Source organism: Mus caroli, unplaced genomic scaffold, assembly GCF_978045245.1.
Source record: "Mus caroli unplaced genomic scaffold, Mus_caroli_1 scaffold_6, whole genome shotgun sequence".
NCBI lineage: Eukaryota > Metazoa > Chordata > Mammalia > Rodentia > Muridae > Mus > Mus caroli.
The window spans coordinates 92,465,606-92,490,047 of record NW_028227261.1 but is presented as its reverse complement, the minus strand read 5'-3'; the positions used below and the strand labels follow the sequence as shown (position 1 = coordinate 92,490,047).

General features: G+C 51.0%; 1 protein-coding gene across 4 annotated transcripts in view; it reads left to right on the top strand.

Moving 5' to 3' along the window:
- Positions 1 to 24,442, top strand: part of Col27a1 (collagen type XXVII alpha 1 chain) — a 119,883-nt gene that overhangs the window by 49,353 nt on the left and 46,088 nt on the right. For all 4 annotated transcript variants that reach the window (XR_015047364.1, XM_085839250.1, XM_021159800.3 and 1 more), the window contains exons 14-24: positions 1,829 to 1,873; positions 8,567 to 8,620; positions 9,112 to 9,156; positions 12,029 to 12,082; positions 13,266 to 13,319; positions 13,944 to 13,997; positions 17,196 to 17,249; positions 17,379 to 17,432; positions 18,813 to 18,857; positions 20,066 to 20,119; positions 22,766 to 22,810. Coding sequence is in view for 3 of the 4 variants with exons in the window: in XM_085839250.1 (XP_085695376.1) it covers positions 1,829 to 1,873; positions 8,567 to 8,620; positions 9,112 to 9,156; positions 12,029 to 12,082; positions 13,266 to 13,319; positions 13,944 to 13,997; positions 17,196 to 17,249; positions 17,379 to 17,432; positions 18,813 to 18,857; positions 20,066 to 20,119; positions 22,766 to 22,810 (558 nt within the window). In the remaining variant the exon portion in view is untranslated. The remainder of the gene's footprint in view (positions 1 to 1,828; positions 1,874 to 8,566; positions 8,621 to 9,111; positions 9,157 to 12,028; positions 12,083 to 13,265; positions 13,320 to 13,943; positions 13,998 to 17,195; positions 17,250 to 17,378; positions 17,433 to 18,812; positions 18,858 to 20,065; positions 20,120 to 22,765; positions 22,811 to 24,442) is intronic.

The window sequence follows — 24,442 nt, the reverse complement described above, 5'->3', positions numbered from 1 at the left end:
GCTTGCTAACAAGCCCGAGTACAGCGGACTGCAAGAACCTGAATTTGGGGGTCAGACAGACCTGGGCTCTTCCCTGCCCTATGACATACTAGCTGAGTGCCTTTGGAAAAATGGAAAGACTTCTCTGAACCCCTTTCTTTTGTGGGTACTCTGTGGCCTCCTGGAGAGTCCTCACTTGCTGAGTTGCAGGCTCTCCCCAGTCTCTGAGAGCTTCTGTCTGATGGAGAGACCACAGCTGCCATCGATAGGAGGCATCAGAATCGTTTATAGGTGGTTTGCCTTGGTAAAGGCAGTTGCCACAGCTTTGCTGGAGGCAGAGCCAAGTTTACAGGTCTTCAGGTTTACAGTTTGTAAGCATGCAGAGGCCCAGCTTGTCTGCAAGAGATGACTTGGCCTTCCCTAGCATCAGTTTGCTTTTCCCTTATTGTCCTCGCTCCAGGCCCTGGGTGGGAGATCTCAGGCTGGGGTGTAGGCTATGGCCAGTGTTCTCAGGAATGCCTGCTCTGGGTCTTGTCTTTCCCTGGGGCTCCCTACCAGAGCAGCCTGGCCCAGCTGTGCCCACTGGCCTTCCATCAGCTTCCTAACATTTGTTGGTTCATTGCAACTCCATAAATACTTCTGAGCCTGACCTAGCAGATGCTCTGGGGATAAAGCTGTGTCCTCAGAGCTAGGAACATGGAGTTTGGGGGTCTTGGGAAACCAGTTCACTCCTCTGCACCCCAGTGTCCCTTTCGAAGTGCAGGTCAGAATGCACGCTTAGAAGATGGGAGGTCTTAGCCATTGCAGGTGTGCAGGGGACAATTGTGATCAGTGCTAGGCATCCCTAAGGTGCCAGCATCCTGGTGTCACTGCTACCTCCTTAGTCCATTGCACTTGGCTAGGGAAAGCCGGGAGGAACAGAGATGCTTGGCAGAGTAGGAACGGGGAAGAACTGGGATGAGGAAAGAGGGGTTGAGTCTCCAGGTGGAGCAAGATGCATTTTCAGAGTTTGCAGGAGAGCAAGGATCTTCCTATAGACTCAGATTTTACTAGGTTAACGTCCAAACCAAAGGATGTGACCCTTCTGAAAGTTTTCTTGGGTTGGGAGAGACATCTTTCTCCTTAGGGTCTGGAGGAATAGAACGATTCTCTCCCCTTGACATCAGCTCTGCCATGGAATTGCCAAGGGATCTTGGCAAGTCATTTCCTTTCCGGTAGCCCCGCAGTTGTATCAATAGGGACAGTCCTGAGGGGAGGCTGGCACGTCCCACCATTAGTCAGCTGCCAGAACCAGTTTTTATTCATGACTTTCCATTTTGAGCTTGAGCTAGACTCTCGCCCCCATGTTTCCCCCACCCCTGGTGTGGACATTAGATGGTCAATTTATAAAGCTTTGGGGGACTGGAGTTGGAGAGGATCAGTCCCACATTGTCCTGTCCTCTGGACCTGGCACCTTGGAAGCCCCAGGAATGGGGGGACCTGGAGAGTCTGAGTGGCAACAGGGCATCCACGTGCTGTCCTCATTGTTTGCCTCTGACCTTGAGCAGACCACTCACCTCTGAAAGCTTGCCAAGAGAGAAAAACACCCCCATCTGCTTATGACCTGGGTCCAGTCCCACCCGTGTGTGCCCTCCATGCTAGAGTCTGGAAGGGGCTAGGCTTGGATGTTACAGATGGGATAGATGATAGAGGGGAATATTCTACATATCCTACAGCAAGCATGCAAGAGCACTTAAGAGACTGTGCTCAGAAAGAGGGGGACTCTGCTCCTAGTGGTCCCACCCAGCACCTGAATGGGGTACAGTGTAGAGGGAGACTGGGCAGTAACCACCTTGATTTCTGCTTGCAGGGAGAAATTGGCCTGCCAGGACCACCAGGAGTGCTCGGGCTCATTGTAAGTACACACATGCCTAGGTCCAACTTGGGCAGAGGTGGGGTAGCCATAGGTGTGAAAAGCAAGCAAGGGGCCTTGAAAGGGAGTCAAAATGGCCTTTTCCATAAGCCCCAGAGGGATGAGGAAGAGGAGGAGGAGGAAGGAAGGAAGGAAGGAAGGAAGGAAATAGAGGAGTAAAGACAAAGCCATGCTGTGGCTGCAGATAGTTTGCCTACCTTCTTGGAGCCTGCTTGCTCATTGATTAGATGATAATGAGTCTTGGAGCACAGGGCTGCCAACCATTCTTTGGCTTGTGTCCTGTCCCTTGATTTGCAGGCAGGTAGATCAGTATGATAGCAAGTTATTCAGCCAGTAAAGGGCTCAGGCCCAGAGGGAGACTGTGGCTAGCAGCAGAGCAGAGACTCTAGGCCTTCTTTACTCACTTCCTTAAAGCACTGACTTTGGAGCAGGAGTACCAAGTTCAAGTTCCACCTCTGTCACATCCAGGTCATGTGACCTGGGCCCTCTCACTTAGACTCTCTATGCTTTAGTTCTGTCATCTATGAAATGGTGGTGGACAGGAGTCCTCTTGGACCCCTGGTTGTGAGGATGAAAGGGGTTATGGGTATGGCGTGGCCTGTGCCAGTGCTCTGTAAATGCTGAGCCAGTGGACCATACTGTTATTAACATGACTGTTACCTGCTGAGATGCCCAGGCCCAAGAGGCTGAGGAGCCGGAGGGGGTAGAGCCTCTGATTGTTCTGGATTGGAAAAGCCTTGGCAGGTGGCCCTGTCACTCAGTGTAAGGACAGAGCTATTCTTGGCCTTGAACTCAGTCCTGAGGGCCAGTGAGAGGCCAAAGCCTGGCCATGACCCTAGAGGCACCACCCACCCCACAGAATATGCTCTTCTGCTCTGGTCCTGTGAAACTTGTGGTGTGATGGTACCAGGTACAAGATGGCTCCCCAGACAGGAGGGCTGGCTTTGTTCTTTCAGCAACTGTGCTGAGAAATTCTCTTCAGATGGAAGATGAAGATGGGGTTAAGAGGAGTATGATGGACCCCATTCCCCAGAGTTCCCCCAGATTGTCTCCCAGGGTCAACCCTCTTGGCCCTGACCCCCATTCCGGCTTTACCTCTACGAACCTCAGGAACCCTCTGTCACATAGGATCATTGTCCTCCTTTGTTCTGGGACCATAGATGCACATAGTCCAGTCTAGGCCTGGAACTCCACATCCTGGGTTTAAGTCCTCCTTCACCCATTCCAATCCCAGTCCTGGGTACCTTTCTTGCCCTCCTGCCCTTTATTTCTTCGCCTATATAACGGGCATTACCCTAGTACTTGCTTTGGGGGATTGATTGATACTGTAAGTAGCTTAACACTTAAGCAGTACTTAGAACACAGAAAGGCTTCCAGAAGTACTAATCATACTAATAGCCATTTTAATTTTTCTGTTACACGTCTGGTAGCATTGCGCGTCGGAACTTAGTAGGAGAGGGTGTTACAGTTGACTAGTGATGTCTGCCTTGGCTAGTCATATCCTCCTTGGCTGAAGATGCTACAGTTGACAGTGATGTCTGTCTTGGCTAGGGATGGGAAAGTATTAACTCAGACACTCATCTCTTGTGTTCATTCAACAGAAATCTGCTGAGTACTTACTTTGGCAATATGAGCCATGAGAATCTGAGCACATGCTGGAAGTCTTAGTATCTATTTTTTCTAAGCTCTGAAGCGATCCCTCAAGTGCGTGCTCAATAAGCTCCATTGTGAGAAACTCCCTTCTTCCTTGGTCCATCCAATCAGAGCCCACGTTTTCCAGATCCTTCCTGTCTTGAGCCCAGGTTACCCTGACTCTTCCTGGGAGAGGCTGTTCCTGGGGTCAAAACTTCATTGTCTTCTCTGTTCAGACTCCTTCAGTGTGAGCAATATTGGTCCCAGACTTTTCTGAGGGGATATTCACACATCCTGATAGTCATCTTTGGCACGTGTTCCCATTTGGCATTGTCCCAGCATCCTCTAGGTTGGGACCTAACCCAGAGGAGAATGAGTTCTGTTTGGATGAATGGACAGATTCTATGGACCCAGACTATACTGCCTCTGTCCCTGGTCCTCCCCTAGACTATACTACCTCTGTCCCTGGTCCTCCTGGTATTTGGCAGGCTCCTTCCTGCCTCAGGACTAGCCAGACAAAATGCCGGTTGCCCAGGTGGCTTTGGATGCCCGATGTGATATTTAGGACACGTTTGTGCTAGAGTATTCTATTTACCTGACATTCAAATGTGACTGGGCCCTCTCTGTTCTGACTTGCTACTGCTGCTGCTCACAGTGTCTCTTTGGGAGGTAGGAAAACAGATACCAGGTCAAGGTTACACACAATGCAGGAGAAGGTTGGGGCTTGATTGGAGGCCATAACCCTCAACTTCCATTCTAGGATCCCTTTCCTGCCTTCTTTTGGCCCAAGCTCTGGGTGTGTCTACAATTTGCAGTCTTGTGCCTACAAGGTTTCCAAAGAGCCTCTCTTTTCTGCAGCCTCCCTGGCCCTGTGTTCTCCTATGGTCATTGTCAACCTCTCTTTCCTGCAGCTTCCCTTGCCCCATATCCTCTTGTGGCCACTGTCAGTCTCTCCTTTCCTTGTTTTCAGATTCTCTTCTCTGCCAGGATGAAATATCTCTCACCCAGGCACCTTTAGGTGGGGGTCACTGGGTTGGACCTGAGCCCACCAACCCCAGATTGAGTGCCCTCTCTGGTCCTGGAACTCTGAGCCAGGAACTTCTGGAGAAGTGGAAAGGAAGGGGACCCTGTTCTGAGATGTCCAGGAGGAAGCGGGACTGGGTCAGTCACCTGTGGTTTTCTAGAGTGCATGGATGCTCAGCTGATGGGGGGCAGGGGTCTGTTTTTGGTGGTCATTTTGTTATAGAAACCAAGATATACAAACCCTCTGTGGAGTCAGCTGAAGCAGTGCTCTTGAAGCCTGTCACCTGCCTCTGTCCCAGTTTCCCAGGTGCCCAGTCAGGAGAGAGGACAGAAGACTAGGCTACCACTCACTAAGCGCCTGTCTACTTGTATGTTTGTGGGGTGTCTGCTGTGCTGGAGCTCTAGAAGCCATGCCATGCCCTGGCTCGCCCTCTAGGGAGTGGGGCATGTCCTGCTTATAACACATATCAGATGTACCCAGTTCCCGCTTGCCATCAGTGGCTTCCTGCCAGCTCCAAGCTGAGAGGACTAGACTCTCCCCTCTCGGTGTCATCAGAGCTCATGGCTGGCATGCAGGGGGACTGTTCACCTCAGAATATGTCCCATAAAAGTCTCTTTTGGCTCTTCTGTTCAGAGAGACACAGGGACTTTTTGGCTTCTGCATTGAATGAGAACAAATGATCTCGTGATCCGGCCCTAAACGCTGCTGTCATTGATGGGTCAGGGCTATCCTATGTGTGGAGAGTTGGTTAGGGATCTGGTCAACTGGTGTTAACCAGCTATTGTATTTCTGACCCTGATCAGTATCGAATGAGCACATGAGCCCTGGAGAGGGAACTCATTGCCATCTTGTAGGTACGAGAACAGGTTCAGTGTGAGCAGCACACCTCTCTGAGCTCACACAGCCCTTAAGCCACGGCTCAGCCTGTACACACCACTGAAGCTCTTAGCCCACTCTCTATTACTACTGCTGGGCTGCTCCTGTATAAGATCAGAGCCCCCAGATTACTTTCTTGTCCCTAACCTGGGGCCACCAGAGGCTCCATTTTCTTCCAGGCTAGCTCCCTGGTGGGTTTTTAAGCAAGACTGGGGGTCATCATAAGTCATTCATCAGACACTTCAAAGGTGTACTGTTTGTGACTCTGCCCTACCATACTGGATGCCTGAGTCATGGAGGAAAGGTCCTTCAACCCGGGGGCCTGGCCTCAGTTTGGTGGTGAGACAGGTAGTGGCCTGTGAGCACACATAATCTTAATGGTTTACACAGGGGCAGTTATGAAAATAAGGCATTGATTCCGAACCATTGAGCAGGGAGGTGACAGAGCTCTAGGGTCATGGGAAGGGTGCAGTTACAGGGATGAAGGCCTAGCAGTGTTAGAGGTCAGCCAGCACACCCGGTGAAGGCACAGGTGAGCCAAGGGATGGGGACATCACAGGCCAGATATCACAGCTGAACAGGAGATGCAAGGCAGAAGGAGAGATTTCTGGTCCCTTGCAAACCCTGATCTGGATGCCCCTGTGATGCTCTTGGGTTCTTGCTATCTGTGGCTACTCCAGGATCTGTTAGCATGGATTCACACTGGGGCAAACAGACATCTCTGAGGTCTGATCCTGCCTTGAATTGGCCTCACTCAGTACTTGCAGAGCAGGTTTTCTGGTTCCTCTCTTAGCCTTGGTTTCCCCTAGGAAAGTGGGATAGCTCTGACAGCCATCCTGGTTGCATGGGTGAGCAGTGGTGAACTGCTAGCCCTGGGTCCGGTGTAGCCAGAGTCTGGCTGGGCCTTGGCAGCTGCCCCTGGAATTGGACACACAGCACGGGGGCTTTAACTGCTTACAGCTGTGTTGGTTGTGATCATGGTGAGGGACTTGAGAGGAAGGGGATGGTGGGGAGCAGTGTCCGGGAGCTTAAGAATGGCTCCAACATAAGAATCTTCCTCATTTTCTTGGGAACGCTCTGCAATCCGGCTCTGAGATGTCCTTTGGGGACAGTGGCTTGCAGCGTCCCTTTGCCTCCCCCTTGGTAGGCCACTCTGGGACTCTGTATTTCTACCTTGGGCAGTTGCTGTTCCCTTTCCTGAGTTCCCACAGCTGCCGTCTTCTGCATGTAGGGTTCTTTTGCCACAACTATTCCCCCTTGGCGTGATCTATGCCAGGCTCCTTCCCCAACACCCACAGAGCCTTTGGATGTCCCTCACATTCATCATCCAACCTGTGTGAGTCTCTGGTCCCCTCACAAGCTGCTTTTAGGTTAGTCTGCAGAAGGAGAAGCCAACCTGAGTTCCTGGCCTAGGGAGGAGCCACCTCTTACAGAGTCTGCTCTGGCCACCAAACCAAGGGGACCATGGTCATCTCTCCCCTTCTTTCAGAACTGGATATGCTGTAGCACCAGCCTCTTGGACTCTTGATCTCTTCTCTGGTGTGTGAGCCATGACAGAAAAAGTGATCTGCCAGAGTTGTGAGAAGCAACTGAGTGGAGGAGAGCCGAGGACTCTTGCTCAGTGCCCTGCGGTGCTCCTTTTGGGTCATGGCTGTCCGGGTTAGATGGAAGTGTTCTTTTTCCTGATGGACCAGTTCCTTGATGGGCACTGGAAGCAAGATTCTCGGTGACTGCAGAGGCTCAGCAGGGAGGGTTGAACCCAGCCAAGCGGGGACTGAAGTCCTGGTGTCCTGTGGTTACCTTGATTCCACAGGCAGCCAGGGCTAGTCTCTGTGTTCCTGGGCATGTCTAGTCTGAGAGCTCCTCCTCACTACCCTCCAGATCCTCCAACCTTCCTGCAGCTCCCCCTTGGCATTCTCCTCTATTGGGATTCTCTTCTCACCCCAGGGTGTGAGAAGCTCCAACAGGAGCTTGAGGTCAAATTCTATAGCCTGGATTCCCAGGGCTGACCCTTGTGCCCCAACCTCAAAGCCTTTGCCACAGTGCCCAAAGAGCCTGAATCAGGGCCATTGGGAACTGAAGCCAAGAGAGGTCAAGTTCATTGATTGAGGCCACAGAGCAGGCTCTTAGGTCAGTGAAGGAAGATGAACTAGCTGAGAAGAACAGCTCTAACCCTGGAACAACTCCATGCTACTGTCATGTTTGGGGGTGGCTGTGAGACAAAGAGTAGAGTGACATTTGTGAGGAAGGACTGGGCCCCACTTCCGGCTAAGCCTAGATCCCCTGACCTTAGCACCTTTGAGTCCGGGTCTGTGTTACTCTGTCTTATTTACTATGGGATTTTAGTGGTCCCTGACTGTTCGATGGCAATGATCTCTTTTAAGTCGTGACAATGCACACTGCCCCAGACACTCCATCCTCTCACCTGCTAAGTCACCTACTCCTTGGAACAGTGCTACAACTCAGTGTTGTCACTCTCCCTGTCCCATGCTAGTAAGCAGCAGAGGGACAAGTTGACTGGCTTAGGAAATGTCCCACCAGCCATCTGGAGCCCCTGTGGAAAACACCCTTGAGGTCACTAAGCCTCCCAGGCCCAGGAATCCTGTTATTCCTGGCCCAAAGCTGGATCCCCAATCTGTAGTGCAAGAGTCTCTCTCAACATCTTGGAGACCATAAACCATACAGAGCACCCCAATTGCCTCCTGTCAGTGCTGTCAGGCAAAGAGCTCATCAGCTGCCCTGTGGAGCAGGAAGTGTTTTTTGTCCCTTATCCCAAAGAATCAACCTGCAGGTAGCTCTTCTAGCAGCCCTCGCTCAAGCAGAAAATACTTGTCCCCAGTTTTCAGACGAGACCAATGTCCAAAGTAGTTAAGAGGGAGTCCTTTTGTTGTGGACAGAAGTCTTGATATCTGATGAGAAGTCAGGGAGAGGTGGGACGGCTCAGGAGGTCTGGCCAAGCTCAGGGATTGTAGCTGGCTCTGAGTCCAGAGGAAGCCATCAGTGCAGAATACTTCTAATTCCAAGATCAGCCCTAGGGTGTGAACTGCATCTTCAGTCCAGCCCCCTGGACCCTGGGGATCCTCCCTCACAGATCTGCCCCCAGGGCCACCTCTCATGATGTCTTCTTCTATGTCCATTCCTAGGGTGACACAGGAGCACTGGGCCCAGTTGGCTACCCAGGACCGAAAGGCATGAAGGTGAGTTAAATGAGGTCTTTCTGAGTTCAACCCCTACCCCAACAGGGAGCCCCAGATGGAAGTCACTGGGAGAGAATCTGGGAGAGGCTGGCTGGGAGCTTAGTCCTTTGGCTGGAGACCTAGCTAGCATCTGTATGTCATTTAGACCAGACATCTTTATTGTACACCAAGTCCACAAGCTGATCAGGAGGCCAATGTGGTTCTGGGATGTAGGACTCTGGGCCAGAGATGCAGAAACTCCCATAGCAAGTGATGAGCATGGTTCCCACAAGTGGGAGAGACTTGCCAACGACAGCCCGTGCCATCACCATCAGCCTTTCCTGCTCTGGGATTGGTTCAGGGATGAGGGTCACTGCAGCTTCTCTTGCCCTGTGAGGTGGCCATCACTATCCCCTTTGCTCATAAGAACACAGAGACTCAGGGTAGGCACCCAGCTCGGGATCTGGAAGCATATCAGTTTCTGACTTCTGTGGCCTTGACTTGTCTTGCAGGGACTGATGGGCGGCGTGGGGGAGCCCGGACTGAAAGGTGATAAGGTGATCGGAACTCTCCCTTACTGCCCGTGGGTTATCCGAGTGCCACTCCCCTGGGATCCCTCACTGCTAGGCTCCTCTGCCTCCTACTGTGTCTTCCCTCCTCAGTCCTCTGCACCTACCATTCTGGCTTCTTTTGGTTTCTTGGTGTATGAGGCTCATGGGGACAGATGTGGAGGCCTGATGGTTAAGGTAGAAAAGACAAGAGGGGCAAGGGTCTACGGGAAGCCAAGGCTGACCTCTGAATCTCAAATGCAGAGCACAACAGCAGGAGTCACAGCCTCAGACCGTGGGGGTTGGAGACCTCAGAGGGCCAGCCCACACAGGTATCCCTGTGTGGCTTTGAGAGTTCAGCCCTAGAGAGTCCAGCACCCAGACTGAAACTCTCTGGGAACTCAGGTCAGCATCCAGGCACCACTTTCCCCACTGGCCCTGGGAAGACCACTCCTAGGTCTAGCCACTGAACTTCCATTGTCTCAGCCCTGGGCCAAACCTTTTTGGAAGGGGGAGGTGAGTCCCAAGGCCCAGAGACAGGTATTACCTAGCCTGGATCACACAGCATCAGAATGACAGATCGATAACTGAGAAATATAGGAGTGCTCTGCCCTGTGCTGGCATCTCTTCCCTTCCCATCAGTTTCTATGTTAGTCTGAAATGCCAAAGAGTGTGGCATGTTTAGGGGCAGCACTCTGAGAATCCACAGGGAATGGCCTCCCTGCTCGACGCCTCCTCACCTGGGCTCCTGCACCTGGGTCAGATGGCTGAGCCCTTGTGTCCTCTGGAGGCACGTGGGTCCCCGGAGAGTTTCACACCTGAACAGAATGGAAGTAGTAAGGTCAGAGTGGGCGAGTCTATGAGAGGTCACTTACTCTAGAGCCTACTAGAGGTGACAACTGTGGAAACTGAGACTCAGAGAAGGGGAGATATTGATCAAATATCAATCAGATGATCAGAGCTGATCCAAATCCCTGGGGTCTTAGGAAATGGAATTTCCCAGTGCCCATCCCACAAAATAGGAGTCAGATGGTTTTTATTCAGTCCCCCTCAGGCAGCTGGCGAGATTGGGTGCTAACTTAAGCTCTTTCTATACCTGTTGCTACCTCTCTGTCTTCTCCCATCATGCATAAGCCTATGTTGTGGCCCTTCTAAGCTGGTGCCTGGTATGGCCTTTCCACCCCTCTTTCTTCTCTGGACGTGAAAGGCTTGTGGGGGTGATGGGGCTTCCTGACACCTGTCTGCTCTAATACCTGAGACAGCAGCTCTGTGGAATAGCTGAAGCCCTGACCAAGGAGAGAGGGCATGAGTAGATGATGTCACAGCACAGGACTTTGCAGGGCTGTCTGCCAGTGTGCTGAGCTAGGATGCATGGAAATGACCATGGTGCTATCACATCCCTGTCACAGCGACTGGCACCACCAGGGGCACTTCCAGTGTTTAGCTCTGGAACACACAAAAGGAAGAAGAAGTCATTGGAGGCTGTTTTGGATGGTAGAGAGGGGAGAAGCTGTCCTACCCTTTGGCTAAGTCAGGGTCTCTGGCTTAGGCTCTGGAGGCCACATACAAGCTGCCTCTACCTCCCAGGACCACAGAGCTGCCATTCATCCCTGTATTCTTCTCATTTTGACTTTCCATGACCCCACCTGGCCATAAGCCAGGCAAGGCATACCCTGGAGTGAACTCCTGCTCAGCCTGTCTGTCTGGATCATGTCTTGGTTTTCTCAGTGACTTTTTTTTTCAAGACAGGGTTTTTCTGTGTAGCCCTGGCTGCCCTGGAACTCACTCTGTAGACCAGGCTGCCCTCAAACTCAGAGATCCTCCTGCCTCTGCCTCCCAAGTGCTGGGATTAGAGGTGTGCACCACCACTGCCCAGCTCTCAGTGACTTTTAAACTTTCCTTCTCCATATTTTAATATCTGCAGCCCTTCTTTTCACATCACATCACACACACACACACACACACACAGAGAGAGAGAGAGAGAGAGAGAGAGAGAGAGAGAGAGAGAGAGGAATATGAATACCTCCCCAAACTCTATGACCTTGTACAAGATTTTCCAAATAGAAAAAAAGAAAAACAAAACAATTTAAAAAGAAACTCTCTTCAATTCCAATTTTGTTCTGATGATGGAGTTGTGTGCCATGTCACCTTGGTCTGAGATTTCAACTTCCTCCTGCTGCTGGGGCTTCCTAGGGCCTCAATGAGCAGACCTAATGGGCTACTGGGAAGAGCTCTCAGATGGTTCCAGTCCTAAATCGAGGCGCCTTTCCATCTGGCCTGAGAACAGTTTACTTACCAGAACTGGACCAGGAGGGAGCCGAGGAGGTCTCCCACTGCCAGTCCTGTCACCAAACATTCCCAATCCATCTTAGAAGGGACCCACCCAGAGTTCAGTCAGGGCCCGTTTGATTCTCATTGCACACAGTCTTAAGAAGCCAGCTCTCTGATGCCTCCCACGATCGCTGATTAAGCATTTAATTAGAAGCCGGCTGCTTGTACGGAAGGAAGACATGACAACTCACAGCAGGCAGTGCCTGGGCTGTCGTCCCTGTAGCTTTCACCCTTTCGTGCTGACATCAACTGCTGCTCAGGAGGCAGAAGGATGAAGAAATTCGTCCTACGAGAAAGCCAGTGTTCTCCATGAAAGGGCCAGGGGGCCTTGCAGTGCTCTGAGCAGCTGTGAAGTGGGAGGGATCCCCTCACTCTGGGCCTCCTTACCCTACCTAAGGGGTGGGTCCTTGACCCCTTTAGAGCCAAGGCTGCTGCTGGCCACAAGAGCAGCCTCCATGAGGCTCCATGGGGTCCTCTATTCGGGGGCGAGGGGGGAAGCTTGCAAGTTGCTGGCTCTCTCCTTATGATCTCTTCGCTGGTGTGTACTCAGGGTGAACAAGGGGTGCCAGGTGTGTCGGGAGATCCTGGCTTCCAAGGAGACAAGGTAATTGTTATCTGCTGCCTCCATCCCTACCTCTGCCTGAATACCTCGGGGCCTGTCTGTCAGGTGGCATTTCCCATCTACCCACCCATCACTTCTCCTTGGACCTCATAGTGGCCTCTGGACATCTCTCCAAGTCCCTGCCACCTATCCCAGTCTGTCTTTCCTCACTGCCCCCAGACTGTCCTTTTGAGGCCACATCTTTGTTCTGCTCATACACCGCTGGTGGTTCCCAGCTGTTCTTAGGGACAAGTCCTGGTGCTCCACCCAGTGGCACAGAATCCAGGTCTCGACCTCTCTGTCACTCTGCTATTTTTCCTCCCCCGTGGCTGTGTTCCGGATCCACTAAACTGTCCTGAGAACCTTGGACTCTTTGAACACTGCTTTTCCTTTTGACAGAGCCCCTGGCCTCTGCCCCACTCTGATCAGACACCGTTTCCCCCCTCTACTTTCTCAGACATCTTTCTCTGATGTCCTGGGCAGATGTCTGCCTCTCACTCAGAGTACTCTTTCTCCCTAGTCTGGGGACCTGTGCTTAGCCTCCTGCAGACTGAATTCCTTGCGGAACAGGGTGCTAGACTGCCTGATAGCTCTGCTGGGGTCCCGCACTCAGCAGTGAAAATTAAGGACAAGTTGGCCAGAGGGAGGGGAGGAAGGAGGAAGGGACTAGCTGTGCTGACAGAAGGAACAACGGATGAACCATAGTGCCCTTGATCTCCAGAGGCCAGCTGTGGCCTGCTGAGAATGGCTCCTCTCCCTGGGTTATACCATGTGGCCACATCTGGGCCTCTCCCAACTGGCCCACCAAGCCCAAATGTTGACTAACCCCAGTCCCTTCCTCCCAGGCAGCTTGTCCTGACCCAGCCAGTGTCCATGTGTGCATTAGAACATGCAGGCCTGGCTGTTCTTCTCTTGGGCTCTGGTCTCATGTAGCCTGAAGGGCACTGCAGGACTAATATAGACTAAGATTCCTTGGGTCCTGTACTTAGGCCAAGGCAGCTCCCAATCCTGGTACCCAGGCCTTGGGATGCAGGCAAGTATGAGCTCAGCCCAAGCCTGCAGTGGAAGAGGGAGGCCCTTGTCCTTCCCGACGATCTCATTTCTAGGCCTGGGCTGGCAGGAGGATGCTTCATGTGTTCTTGGCATGGTTGCCCTCAGATAACCTAGTTTGCTTTCTCTTTCACAGGGGAGTCATGGCTTGCCAGGGCTCCCAGGTGGCCGGGGAAAGCCAGGGCCTCTGGTAAGTTCTTCTTCCTCATCCTTCCACCTTGCTGTAGCTTCAGGATATTGGGGCCAGTACCCCTCCATCTGCTCATGGGTCATGGCTGGGGGTACACCCAATCCAAGACTTCCCTTTGCCTTCTAGTAGACCTGGACTGAGCATAATGAGGCACACATGGCCCAGGGTCAATTTCCTAGATAGAGTTTTTGAAACTGAGGGGCAGGAGTCACACTGGGTGCTGGACAGGCCCCAGGCCCAGCACAACAATGGACTCCAATTGGAACCAAACTCTACATGTCTGTGAACAATGCTGATGTCATCAATTCCATGTCACCAAGCCACGCCTTTTTTTTTTTATTTTGTCACTCTCTTTGCATGCATGCTGTCCACACTCAAGGGCCGGGAAGGCTAGTTCCATTTCTTAATGTAGAAGTTCAGATTCTGAAGGCTGAAATGACTTCCTGGGTCTCCTGGGTGGGATGCAAAGCAGAAAACATTGCAGCACCTGCTTCTTTTAGCCAGCTAAGCAGCATCGCCCGTGTAGTTCTAGAACACATCAACTGCCTTCAGCCTAGAATGGGATATTTGTGAAGGGAGGACCCATCCCATCCTGTATGTGTAGTGATTCTGTGTCTTCCACAGGGAAAAGCTGGAGACAAAGGCTCACTTGGGTTTCCTGGACCTCCTGGACCTGAGGTATGTGATTCTGGTCTGTCTCTCTGTCTCTCTCTGTCTCTTTCTGTGTGCCTCTTTTTCTCTGTCTTTCTCTGTGTGTCTCTGTCTCTTTCTCTCTGTGTCTCTGTGTATCTGTCTCTGTCTCTCTGTCTCTGCCTCTCTGTGCCTCTCTGTCTCTTTGTGCCTTTCTGTCTCTCACTCTGTCTCTCTGTCTCTGTATCTGTCTCTCTCTCTCCATCTGACTAGGGCTCTTAGTGTTGTGCCCAGAGATGATGAATGAAATGGTATGGATCACACATAAAATGAGAGATAAGGCCAAGGCTAGAAATGAGCTCAGTTGTACATGGTAAGATCCCAGCACTTGGATGGGAGTGGAGGCAGGAGGATGGTTGAAAGCTCAAGATCAGCCTAACTTATGTAGCTAGACTCTATCTCAAAAACCAAAAGGAAAACAAAGAGAAGGTCACAGGTGAGTTCTCTGCTTTCCTCCCCCCCCCCTCAGCTTGTCCTGCCTCACCCAGGGGCTCCCCAAGCTAACCTCAGAGTCCTTCCCCAGTGGTGGCTAATGTGACACTTGTGGTTCTGATTGAGCCATCACCAAAGCCCTCAAGGGCTGCTGTCCACCCAATCTGGGAGCTTCAGGTCTATTTGTCGGGGCCTCCTCTGAACCTTTCTGATCTGACTACTCTTTGGGGCTCAGTCCTCCTGGACATGGTAAGGAGGGATGGGAGCTGCTGAATCTGGGTTAGCTGGAGAATATGAGACAAAAAAAAGGTAATGCTAGTTAAGTGTGGGGCAGCCTGGAGAACATCTGGCAGCATCTGACCCATGTGGTCATGAATATCTCAAGCCTTGTCCTAGATGCCAAGTGGGTGCTCACCCTGGCTCTGCTAACCTGCTCCCCTCTAACAGCAGTATGCTACCCCAACCAGGGCTTCTGTCTAGCTCAGGCTTGTTGACGCCTAGTCCCCAGCCAGGGCTCCCATCCGTCATCCAGAGCTCCCTGGCCTCGGGACCTTGTTCCTCCATGAGATCCCTGCAGCCAAGGGAAGAGCCTGGCCTTACGGGCTCTCCCAAGCTTTCCAAAGATCACTCATAGTCTTCCCCGATGGATGAGGGCGTGCTTCCTAAAAACCACGATCTGACTCTCCACTGTGTTGACTTTGGCCAGTACACAGCCCTATCTTTAGACAAATGAACTTGGCTTCGCCTCCATCTGCTGCTCACTGTGGAAAGACTCCTGAGTCTGGGTTTCCTGGCAGCCTAGCCAGTGAAGGAGGAACGCTCACTCCTGAACATGGACTAATGAGGCTCTTCATGGGCCAGGAGCTAGGGGAGAGAACTTGCCATACAAGGCAGGGGTGGGGGTGGGGGGTGGAACAGGAGAGTTCTGCCTCTGTTTACGGGTGGGAAAAAACAAGGCTGGAGGCCCAGGTGGATAGACTTAGGGTCGCTGTTCAGTAGCAATTCAGCTTGACTCTGGCTCTCGGGATCTCTCTGGGGTCTTTCTGGCCTACCTTTGTGCTGCTTTGATTGGCTGACTCCATTGCTAGGAGTGGGTCTGGATGGTGGGAGGCAGAACCATGGGTGTGCTGGTGTCTTTACTGGCTAGCACCTGGCCCTCAGGACCAGGGAGGGAGCCTCTGCTCATAGCCTCCTGACTGCATGGCTCCTTTATTTAACATCAGAACTTAATTCAGCATCCTGGCTGCTCTGTTCCCAGAGGAGAAGGTGACCCAAGGCAGGGATGGTTTCCTAGCTTAAGAGACCAAGCTCTTGCGGATGCAAGTCTGTATGGAGTACTAATTGTGAGGTGCCCATCTATGCACTTGGCTTCCATCATTTATTTCAACCTTAGCACAGCCCAGTGAGGTGTTTGATCTACTAACTACTCTATAGGCTAAAGCCCAGAGAGGCTGAGTAACTTGCCCCTCACACAAGGAGTGAATAACAGGGCAGGATTTTGGTTACATTTGGAAGAAACTTCAGCTTCAATGTGCCAGCTCCAAATTCAGGACTGTTTGCCTAGTGTGGTGGCAGACACCATTAATCCCAGCTCTCAGGAGGCAGAAGGAGGTAGATCTCTTGTGAGTTCAGGATCAGCCTGGTCTACATAGCAAATTCCAAGTTACCCTGGGCTACATAGTGAGACTATCTAAAGAAAAAGAATGTTCAGGACCATTTTGAGACTTTGCTGGGGGTGGGGTGAGACAAAAGGATTTTTAACAGAAATTAGTAGTAAAAGGTTAAAGGGAAGAAGAGAAGACCAACCTCAGAAGGCAAAGTGGAGGGGAGCATTTTAGTCATGGAGAGTCATGTGGCAGGCGGGGTGTGTGTGTGTGTGTGTGTGCTTGATTTCTAGCTGCCCTAGGCTAATGGGTTTCTAGGCTGGATTAACAGAGGTATTTCACATAAAACATGGAGAGGGATGTTTCCATACTGGCTCAGGGAAACTGGCCCACTAGAGACAGCCAGGCCATACGGCACTTTGCCCTGGCTAGCAGCTATGGTAGAAACAAGCCTCTGGGATGGGAAACGGGTCCCCAGGAGAGGCACCAGAGTATGTAGGGGAACTGTCTACTGCATGGTCACCTGTGGGGATAGGCCCCTTAAGGTCAGGACAGGGGTGTGTCCCAGAGTCAAGCACTCTGAGCAGGGGATCTTAGGAATTCTAGCTTCTGATAGGAGGAGCCATGCTAAAGGACATTAGCACTTACCTCTGCACAGCCAATGTGGCAAGTCTTGGCCCAAAGGATGAATGTGGCTCACGGGTAAGGCTTTTCAGGCAGGGCAGTTGACTCAGGGCTCAGTGTCCCCAGAACATGGGACTCTGTTCTCTGACACAGATGACCATCTGTGACAGCCTGATGTGTTTCTGTATCTCTGTTGCCCCACCTCTCTCTCAACAAGTCTCATGCAGGAAAGCTGTCTTTGAACTTGATATGTCACTAAGGATGACCTACAACTCTTTACCGTCCTGTCTCTGCCTCCTCCTCACAATGCTAAGATTAAAGACACCAAGGGTCACCACACTCAGTGCATTTTGCATTTTCTCAGCCACTCTGAAAAGTCAGGCCTGCAGAGGAAGGGGATCAAATAGCTGACCTACCCCAGGTCACACAAGAGTAGTGGTAGGGGTGGACACCAGTGGGGTGGGGGCTTGTTCTGAGCACCTGCCAACCAGAGGCCCAGGTGACCTGGCTTTCTGCTTCCCCACAGGGTTTCCCAGGAGACATTGGCCCTCCAGGGGACAATGGCCCTGAAGGCATGAAGGTGAGTCCTCTCCCACCTAAGGTCCTTAGCTGAAGAAGCCCCAGGGCCCAAGGTGGCTGCATCACTGGTGTCCTGTCAACCTGATGTGGAGGTAACTACCTCTGAGACCATTTCTGTTCTCTTTCCCAGGGTAAGCCTGGAGCCCGAGGCCTGCCTGGACCTCCTGGGCAGCTGGGGCCTGAGGTAAGATGGCCCTGTCCCCTCCTGTCCCTCTTTGTCTTCTCTAGCCTATCCCAGCACCTAGCTGGCTCTGTCCAGGGTACCAAAGCCATGATTGGGGGCAGGGCCACTTGAGATTCATCACCAGAGAATCTATCTGTTCCCTTACAACCCTGCCTGTGACTCTTCTCTGACCTGATGGGACAAGCGACTTTCCTTCCACACATAGCACAGTATCAGTCTCAAAGTGAGAGAATAGGAAATGTTGGATTCCTTTCATAAGTGGGTCCTTGGAGATCCAGGGAAGGAAGTGACTGCCAGGCCCCGTGTTAGCAGGCAGGGCCTTTACTAGAACCTAGATGTGCATCAGCCCGGAGTCTATGCTCAGATCCTGTGCTAGTCTCACAGATGCTCCTGGGGACCACTAGGGCATCATGGAAATGCCATGCCTTACCAGGCTGGCATGTCAGTAGAGTTCACCTGCATCTAGTCAGGAGGAGCAGGCCTCAGACCTATTGAGCCTCCCACAGGGAGCCTGGCTTTTGCTTGTACATGTAGCCCTGAGCCTTGCTTGGCATTGTGATGCACAGCCATGGGAGAATGAGCAACCACAAGCAGGCCTTTGCTGATGCGAGTCTTTCTCTGAGCTGGGTGTGGGTCTGGCAGAGTCCCAGTACTGGCTCTTCAAGTCACTGCGTGGGACTGCTTTCCTGGAAGCTGCAGATACTTGCTGCAGGGGTTGCTTAAAGGGGCTTGTGGTCAGGCCCCGGATGCCAGAAGGATCAAGCTGGAGACTGTTGTAACCTTTGGAGGGCTGGAGAGTCATGGCCAGGAACGGGAATGGAAGGAAGCGAGGGAGGTGAAAGTTTCAGCGGAGGCCTCTCTGCCTGTGCTTACATAGCTGCCCAGGAAAACCCTTACTGAGCCAGGCTCTGGGCTTATGGGGCCACTCACTCCTTCATACATTCACCAGGACACTGTGCCTTCCTGAGTGCTGTGTGCAGGGTGGTGTGGCATCGTTAAAGCAAGATGTCACCCAACCTCTAGGACTCAGCTGAAGCCTATCATCAAGGATTCAGTGAGAGGAAACTGAGGCATACACCAGGGCTATGTCTGCTATGGAGTTCAGAGCAGAACTCAGAACCAAATCTGTCTCTGAGCTGGAGCCTGAGATCTCATTCTTGAATAGCTTAGACACTGGGATTTGTGGTATGACCCTTAGATGGAGACTGATGGACACCTCCCAAACCTTGGGTCCAAGCTGTGAGCCAGGCTCTCCATCCCCCAGCAAGGACTCTACACACTGTGTGCTCTCCCTCCTTACAGCACGAGCTCTCCCAGGATCCCAAGTTAACTTTCCCCTTTGTCTTTCTTCTTTTCTTATGCCCCCCCCCCCACCTCTAGGGAGATGAAGGACCCATGGGGCCACCAGGAGTCCCAGGCTTGGAGGTGAGTGTTACTGGCCCGGAGGAGCTTCTTGGAGCTGCGCCAGTGGGCCTAGGCAGGGCAACCTTTGGCTGGTGGTCTGGAGAACAGCCAGCAGGGAGGCCCCTGGCCAGTCAAAGAACACAAGAAGTGGCCTAAGGAGGGAGACTGAAGGCGGGTGCCAATGGCCTTACCTGCCTCTTAGGTCTGTTGGATTCTATGTGACTGTTTCCTAGGGAATTCTTCCAGGAGCTGCCCACTTTGCTCAGTCTTATCCAAGAGGAACAGCAGATGCCAGCTTCTAGCCTGGGTCCTACAGCTAGGATGTAGGGTTGGCTACCAGAGCTGAGGTGGATATTCTCTCCCCAGCTTCCAGCTTTGCAGAACACCTACCTGCCCCACCTGCACCCCCCCACACCCAGCCATGGTGTTGACTGGCAGTCCCTCGGGCTTCTGATTTCAGTTTCTCTTTAACATTCAGAAATGATGGAGCACCCAAGAATCTTTGCTAGTGTGGGTTATATCTGATTGGTATGAATAATTAGAACAAACACACTCTAGGCATGCTTATTTATTCAGTGGAAGTTAATTATAAGTCTGTTCCTCATAAGCAGAATCTTGTCTTTTGTCTGAAATCACTATATTTTCTGAATCGGGACAAGCAAGTGGGACAAAATCAGCTCAGTGTTCCCATTTTTGCCAAGCTCTTTAATGTCACTCTGGTGAAGTCAGCTGGCTTCCTACTTCTGTGTCTGCATCAGTCTGTGATGGCGCCATGAGTCACAAAGTCTCTGAACAGTCCACTACATGCATCAGAGAGAGTGAGGAAGGCAGATGGCAGACACCCCAGGGCTACTGTGAAGCAGACTTTCCCACCTGGCTCTCCTAAAAGGGTCCTGGGGATAGCAGAGTTCTCTGACCATGTTTGGAAGACCACAAACAGGAAGTCTGAATTACCCTGAGCCCAGGTGCTCTGCCCAACCTCTTCCTTACCTCTCCCATAGAAAACAGGGGCCATTGTCCCTGTTTAGGACATATCAGTCCAGGGAACGAGGAAGCCATGCTGAGGCCACCTAGCTGGAGAGTATCTTTGAATTCCTTTGTCTGGATGCCTGGTGACACTGGATTTCTACATCGCTGTCCCCTCCATAATGTGCTAGATTCCTAAGATTCTCCAGGGTCCCTCAGCATTGTCCCTGGCAGCCCCCTTCATGTGTGTCTCTCTGTTGCAGGGTCAGCCTGGAAGGAAAGGGTTTCCTGGGAGGCCTGGTCTGGATGGCTCAAAGGTGAGGAGATTGAAGCATGTCTGGGGGTGGTGGCAGAGGAAGAGGTGGGTCATATAAAGCCTTGGACAAGCACAGAATCTCATGGCTAATGAAAAAGGAGGGAAAACCGTCGTCCTTATTCAATCCAGGGTAACAGAGGGAAAAGGAAGTAGACTACATGTCCAACAGTGGGGGGTGGGGGTGGGGGATTGTTCAAGTAACAGATACGGCAGACAATTGGGCAGGCTGTGAATGGGAGTGTGAGCTGGGGTGTCACCTGCCTTCCTCCTATACTGAGCAGGCAAGAGACTGACAGTGCTTAACCGGAGTAGATGGAGAATTCTGCTTTCTCCTCTGGGCCTCAGGATAGCCTCTGATGCATGATAAAGGTGCATTATGTCTATTAGTGGGCCTTATTTTAATGATCAAAATAAGTACTGATCCCAGTAAAGGAGTGGGCTACTTTTCTCATCTCAGCAACAAAATGCCTGATAGAAAACCGGTTAAGGGAACGTCTTAATTAGGGTCACTGTGCTGTAATGAAATGCCATAACCAAAAGCAAGTTGGAGAGGAAAGGGTTTAACTGACCTACACTTCCACATCACTGTTCATCACAGAAGGAAGTCAGGACAGGCACTCAAGTAGGACAGGAACCTGTAGGCAGGAGCTGATGAAGAGGCCCTAGAAGGGTGCTGCTAACAGGACTTCTCTTCATGCCTTGCTCAGCCTGTTTTCTTATGGAATCCAGGACACTACCAGCCCAGGGACAGTCCCACCCACAAGGTGCCAGACACTTCCTACCAATCAGTAGTTAATGAAATGCTCTAAAGACCTGCCTACAGCCTGGTCTTATGGAGGCATGTTCTCGACTGAGATTCCCTCCTCTCAGATAGCTATAGCATGTCGAGTTGACGTAAAACTAGCCAGCACAGGAAAGAAGAATCTATTTTGGCTGCCAGTTTAAGAAGGTACAGGTCACCGTGGCCGGAGAGGTGCAGTGGGGGTCATGGAGGCCACACTGTGTAACTGAGCCTCCTGGCATCTGGGCAGAGTGGGAAGCAGAAAGCAGGGGGTGGTGGCTGATGTGGAATATTAAGTCTCAATCTAAGGCTTGTATCCACCTCTGATCATTCAGTTCCCAGATAAAAGACACACAACTTTTATTATCTACAATAAGTTACACAACACTAGAGCTGGGCAGATATCTACCCTCTGTGCTATCAGAATCTACTTTCTTATCGATAACCTGGAGTTATTATTTTCCATGTTTCATCTGGGCTGCTCTTAACTCCAATTGGCCAGACCTCATGGCCAGTGCTTTCTTGACTCTTAACCCACGGTGACTTTCTCCTCTCTCCACCTTCTTCTCCCTCTCCTGGTCTCTTTCAACAGCAAGTCCGGGAACACCAAGGCCTGCCTATCTCAATTCTGCCCAACTCCAGGCTGTAGGTGTCTTTATTCATCAATCAGAAATAACTTGGGGGTGAGGTCTCACAGCATCACTTGGGTCTACCTGAGGATTCTCTTATCTCTGGGGCAACCAGGCCTTGGGGGCCCACACTTAGCATTACAATACATAGCAACAGACCAAACCTCAACAGGTGGCTGTCCCCTTTCTTCCTTTTATTCACTTGGGTGCCCAGCCCCTGAGACAGTGCTACCCATGGTCAGGATGAGTCTTCCTGTCTCAGTTAATCCTCCCTAGAAATACCAGCATAGACACACACATGTGTTTTGATGCCCATTTCAAATCCACTAAGGTTGATACCGAAGATTAACCATCATTTCCAAGGAAGGCCCTTTAAAGGGATCTGTGTTGGGCTCAGTCTATAAATACATTGGAAGAGGAGGATAGGAAACTGTTGGAGGATCCCTTGGACCCTGGTGATAACCTTCATCCAAGGGAGTGGATGGCCATGTGTCTGGCCTGACCCTACCAGCATTCCTGACACTTAGACTATGGCTTGGACACATGAGCTATGTTTTGTTTCTAAGCTCCTCTTCTTATGAGGCTGCATCCTGCCCTTTGAGTCTTGCCACAGTCCCTCAGATACCAGTTGGATTTCTCTGATTGGTAGATTCATCCCAGGACAATGTGTGTGTGTATGCTATGCCACCTATTGAATAATATCTGTTCATCAGAGACCTGGTAAAGTTATGCCAGGTCTCAAGAAGCTGGGAGGATGAACCCAGCTCAGAGACAAGACTCCTGAAAAATATCCTTGCTGGTGATGAAGCTTGGAAGGGAGGCTTAGTTTTCAATGATCTTTACCTGCAATTCCACGTTCTTCCTGAAGTGGGCAGCCTACATAGAAATGGCCTCAGTCAGGCTAACCAAGGTCCCAATTCTAGCCCTCCTTGTAGCTGGCTCTGTGACCTTACAGTCCTTTCCACCCTAACAAAGTTAATTAGGTTGCTTGGTGTCCGAAAGGAGTCAGGATGCTGGAGAATTCCATTACCCACTCAAAGGAAATGAGATTGTAGTGTTGGAAAAGTACTCTTTGGTTGCTGCTAACTGGCATCTTTAAGGCCAAAGTCTGGGGATTGTGGTTCTTGTTCATCATCACCAATGACATCTAAGACCACTTGGCCCTTGGCACTTCCTTGGGTGGTTTCATCATCCCACCCTATGACCTGACTTTTCTTCTATTTTTGTTCCTTTGCAGGGGGAACCAGGGGATCCTGGACGGCCAGGACCTGTGGGTGAACTGGTAAGTTAGTTATGGTGCCTATACAGTGGCTTCCCTGTGCTAAGTCTATTGCTAGGTAGTCACTCAGGCTGGAAACATTCCAGAGCCAGGCCTCTCACACACTGAATAATAAGGCTTGACTCTTTAATACAGTTTTTGATGCATTTGCTCAAATGGTTAGTGTGATTTCACCCACTAGAACTGAGGCTAAGTCAGAGTTCTCCAATTGTATATCAGACAATTGTATATCAGAAATTTACATTACAATTCATAACAGTAGCAAAATTATAGTTATGAAGAAGCCACAAAAAAATGTGTGGTTGAGGTCATCACACCATGAGGGGTCACAGCTAGGAAGGTTGAGAACTACTGCCTTATCCAGAGAAACAGTTCCATTCTTAAGAGGCTCAAAGTCCAAGCCTCCCTAAGTTGTAAAGAAACAACTCAAAACAGAGGCTCTGGGTATCTGGAAAGCAGGAACAAGGTCTGCAGAAGAAAGGTTGCCACATGTCAGTCAAAGAAAGTTTGAGGCTCCTCGCCTTCCTCTACCTGTTAGAGAAGCACTTTTGCTGCTGTGTGGATGGTCATCTTCAGGCCTCCCTCCAGGTCTCAGTGCCTCTTGCCAGCTTGGCTCAAGGAGGGCTCAGACATGGCGTTGGGTGATATTTTTCACTCCTCTAAATGAGGACCCTTGAGGAGTCTTGAAGAATACTACTGAGGACTCAGAAGAATTCAGTTTTACCCAGAAGTTCCATCAATGGCGTGAAACTCACATGGGACAGGCTTCCTTGAAAGGCCTGTGACATCTGTTGAGAGAGAGAGAGAGAGAGAGAGAGAGAGAGAGAGAGAGAGAGAGAGAGGAATTAAAACCAGGACAGGCCAACATGTTTGAAATCTTTCAGTGTCTTTTGAGCACATGCTGTGGGAAGCCGGGAGCTTGAGAGCTTGGGAGCTTGTCTCAGCCTAGATGTATTTCCTTACTGGAAAAGATCCAGCAAATTCAAGTTCATAGTTATGCTAATGGTTGGCCCTGGGGAAGCTGATACTTAAAACCTTGGGACTGTCAGGACACAGGGATTCTTGGGAGACACTTTCTCCAGAGCCCTGACCATTTCCTGTGCCTTAGATACCCGTGCCCAGCTGAGGAAGCCCATGGAACCTTCCTTTGAGTAGATTTAAGCAAATAACGTCAAAGTGGGGGACTCAAAGACAACCGGTTAAGCAGAAGCACATACAAAAGCTTGTCTAGATGTGGCATGCATATATCTACCTCTTGATTAATACCCTCAACAATGCTAGCTAACAGCGACTGCCATGTTAATGTGTAATACAGCTCTGAGATCAGTGTAGGAATGATTGTAGTGATGTATAACCAGGTGGAGAGTCACAAGTGTTAGATACTACTGGGGCTGGTTGCATATATGTTCGTACTTGGAGAAAGATGCAACATTTTAATAGGTAATGCATATAAAAATTGTAAGCTTGTCATTTCAAGTTCCCGGATTCCATCAAGTTCTGTACTCCATCCATAGAAACTTATCGGGAGCCTCCTGGTTTAGAAACTCTGAATTCTGGCCCACACTGGCAGTTTGTGTCACATACTTGGGAGGAAAAATGGGGTCAAAGTTATGCTCATAAGGGGCAGTGGCTGAG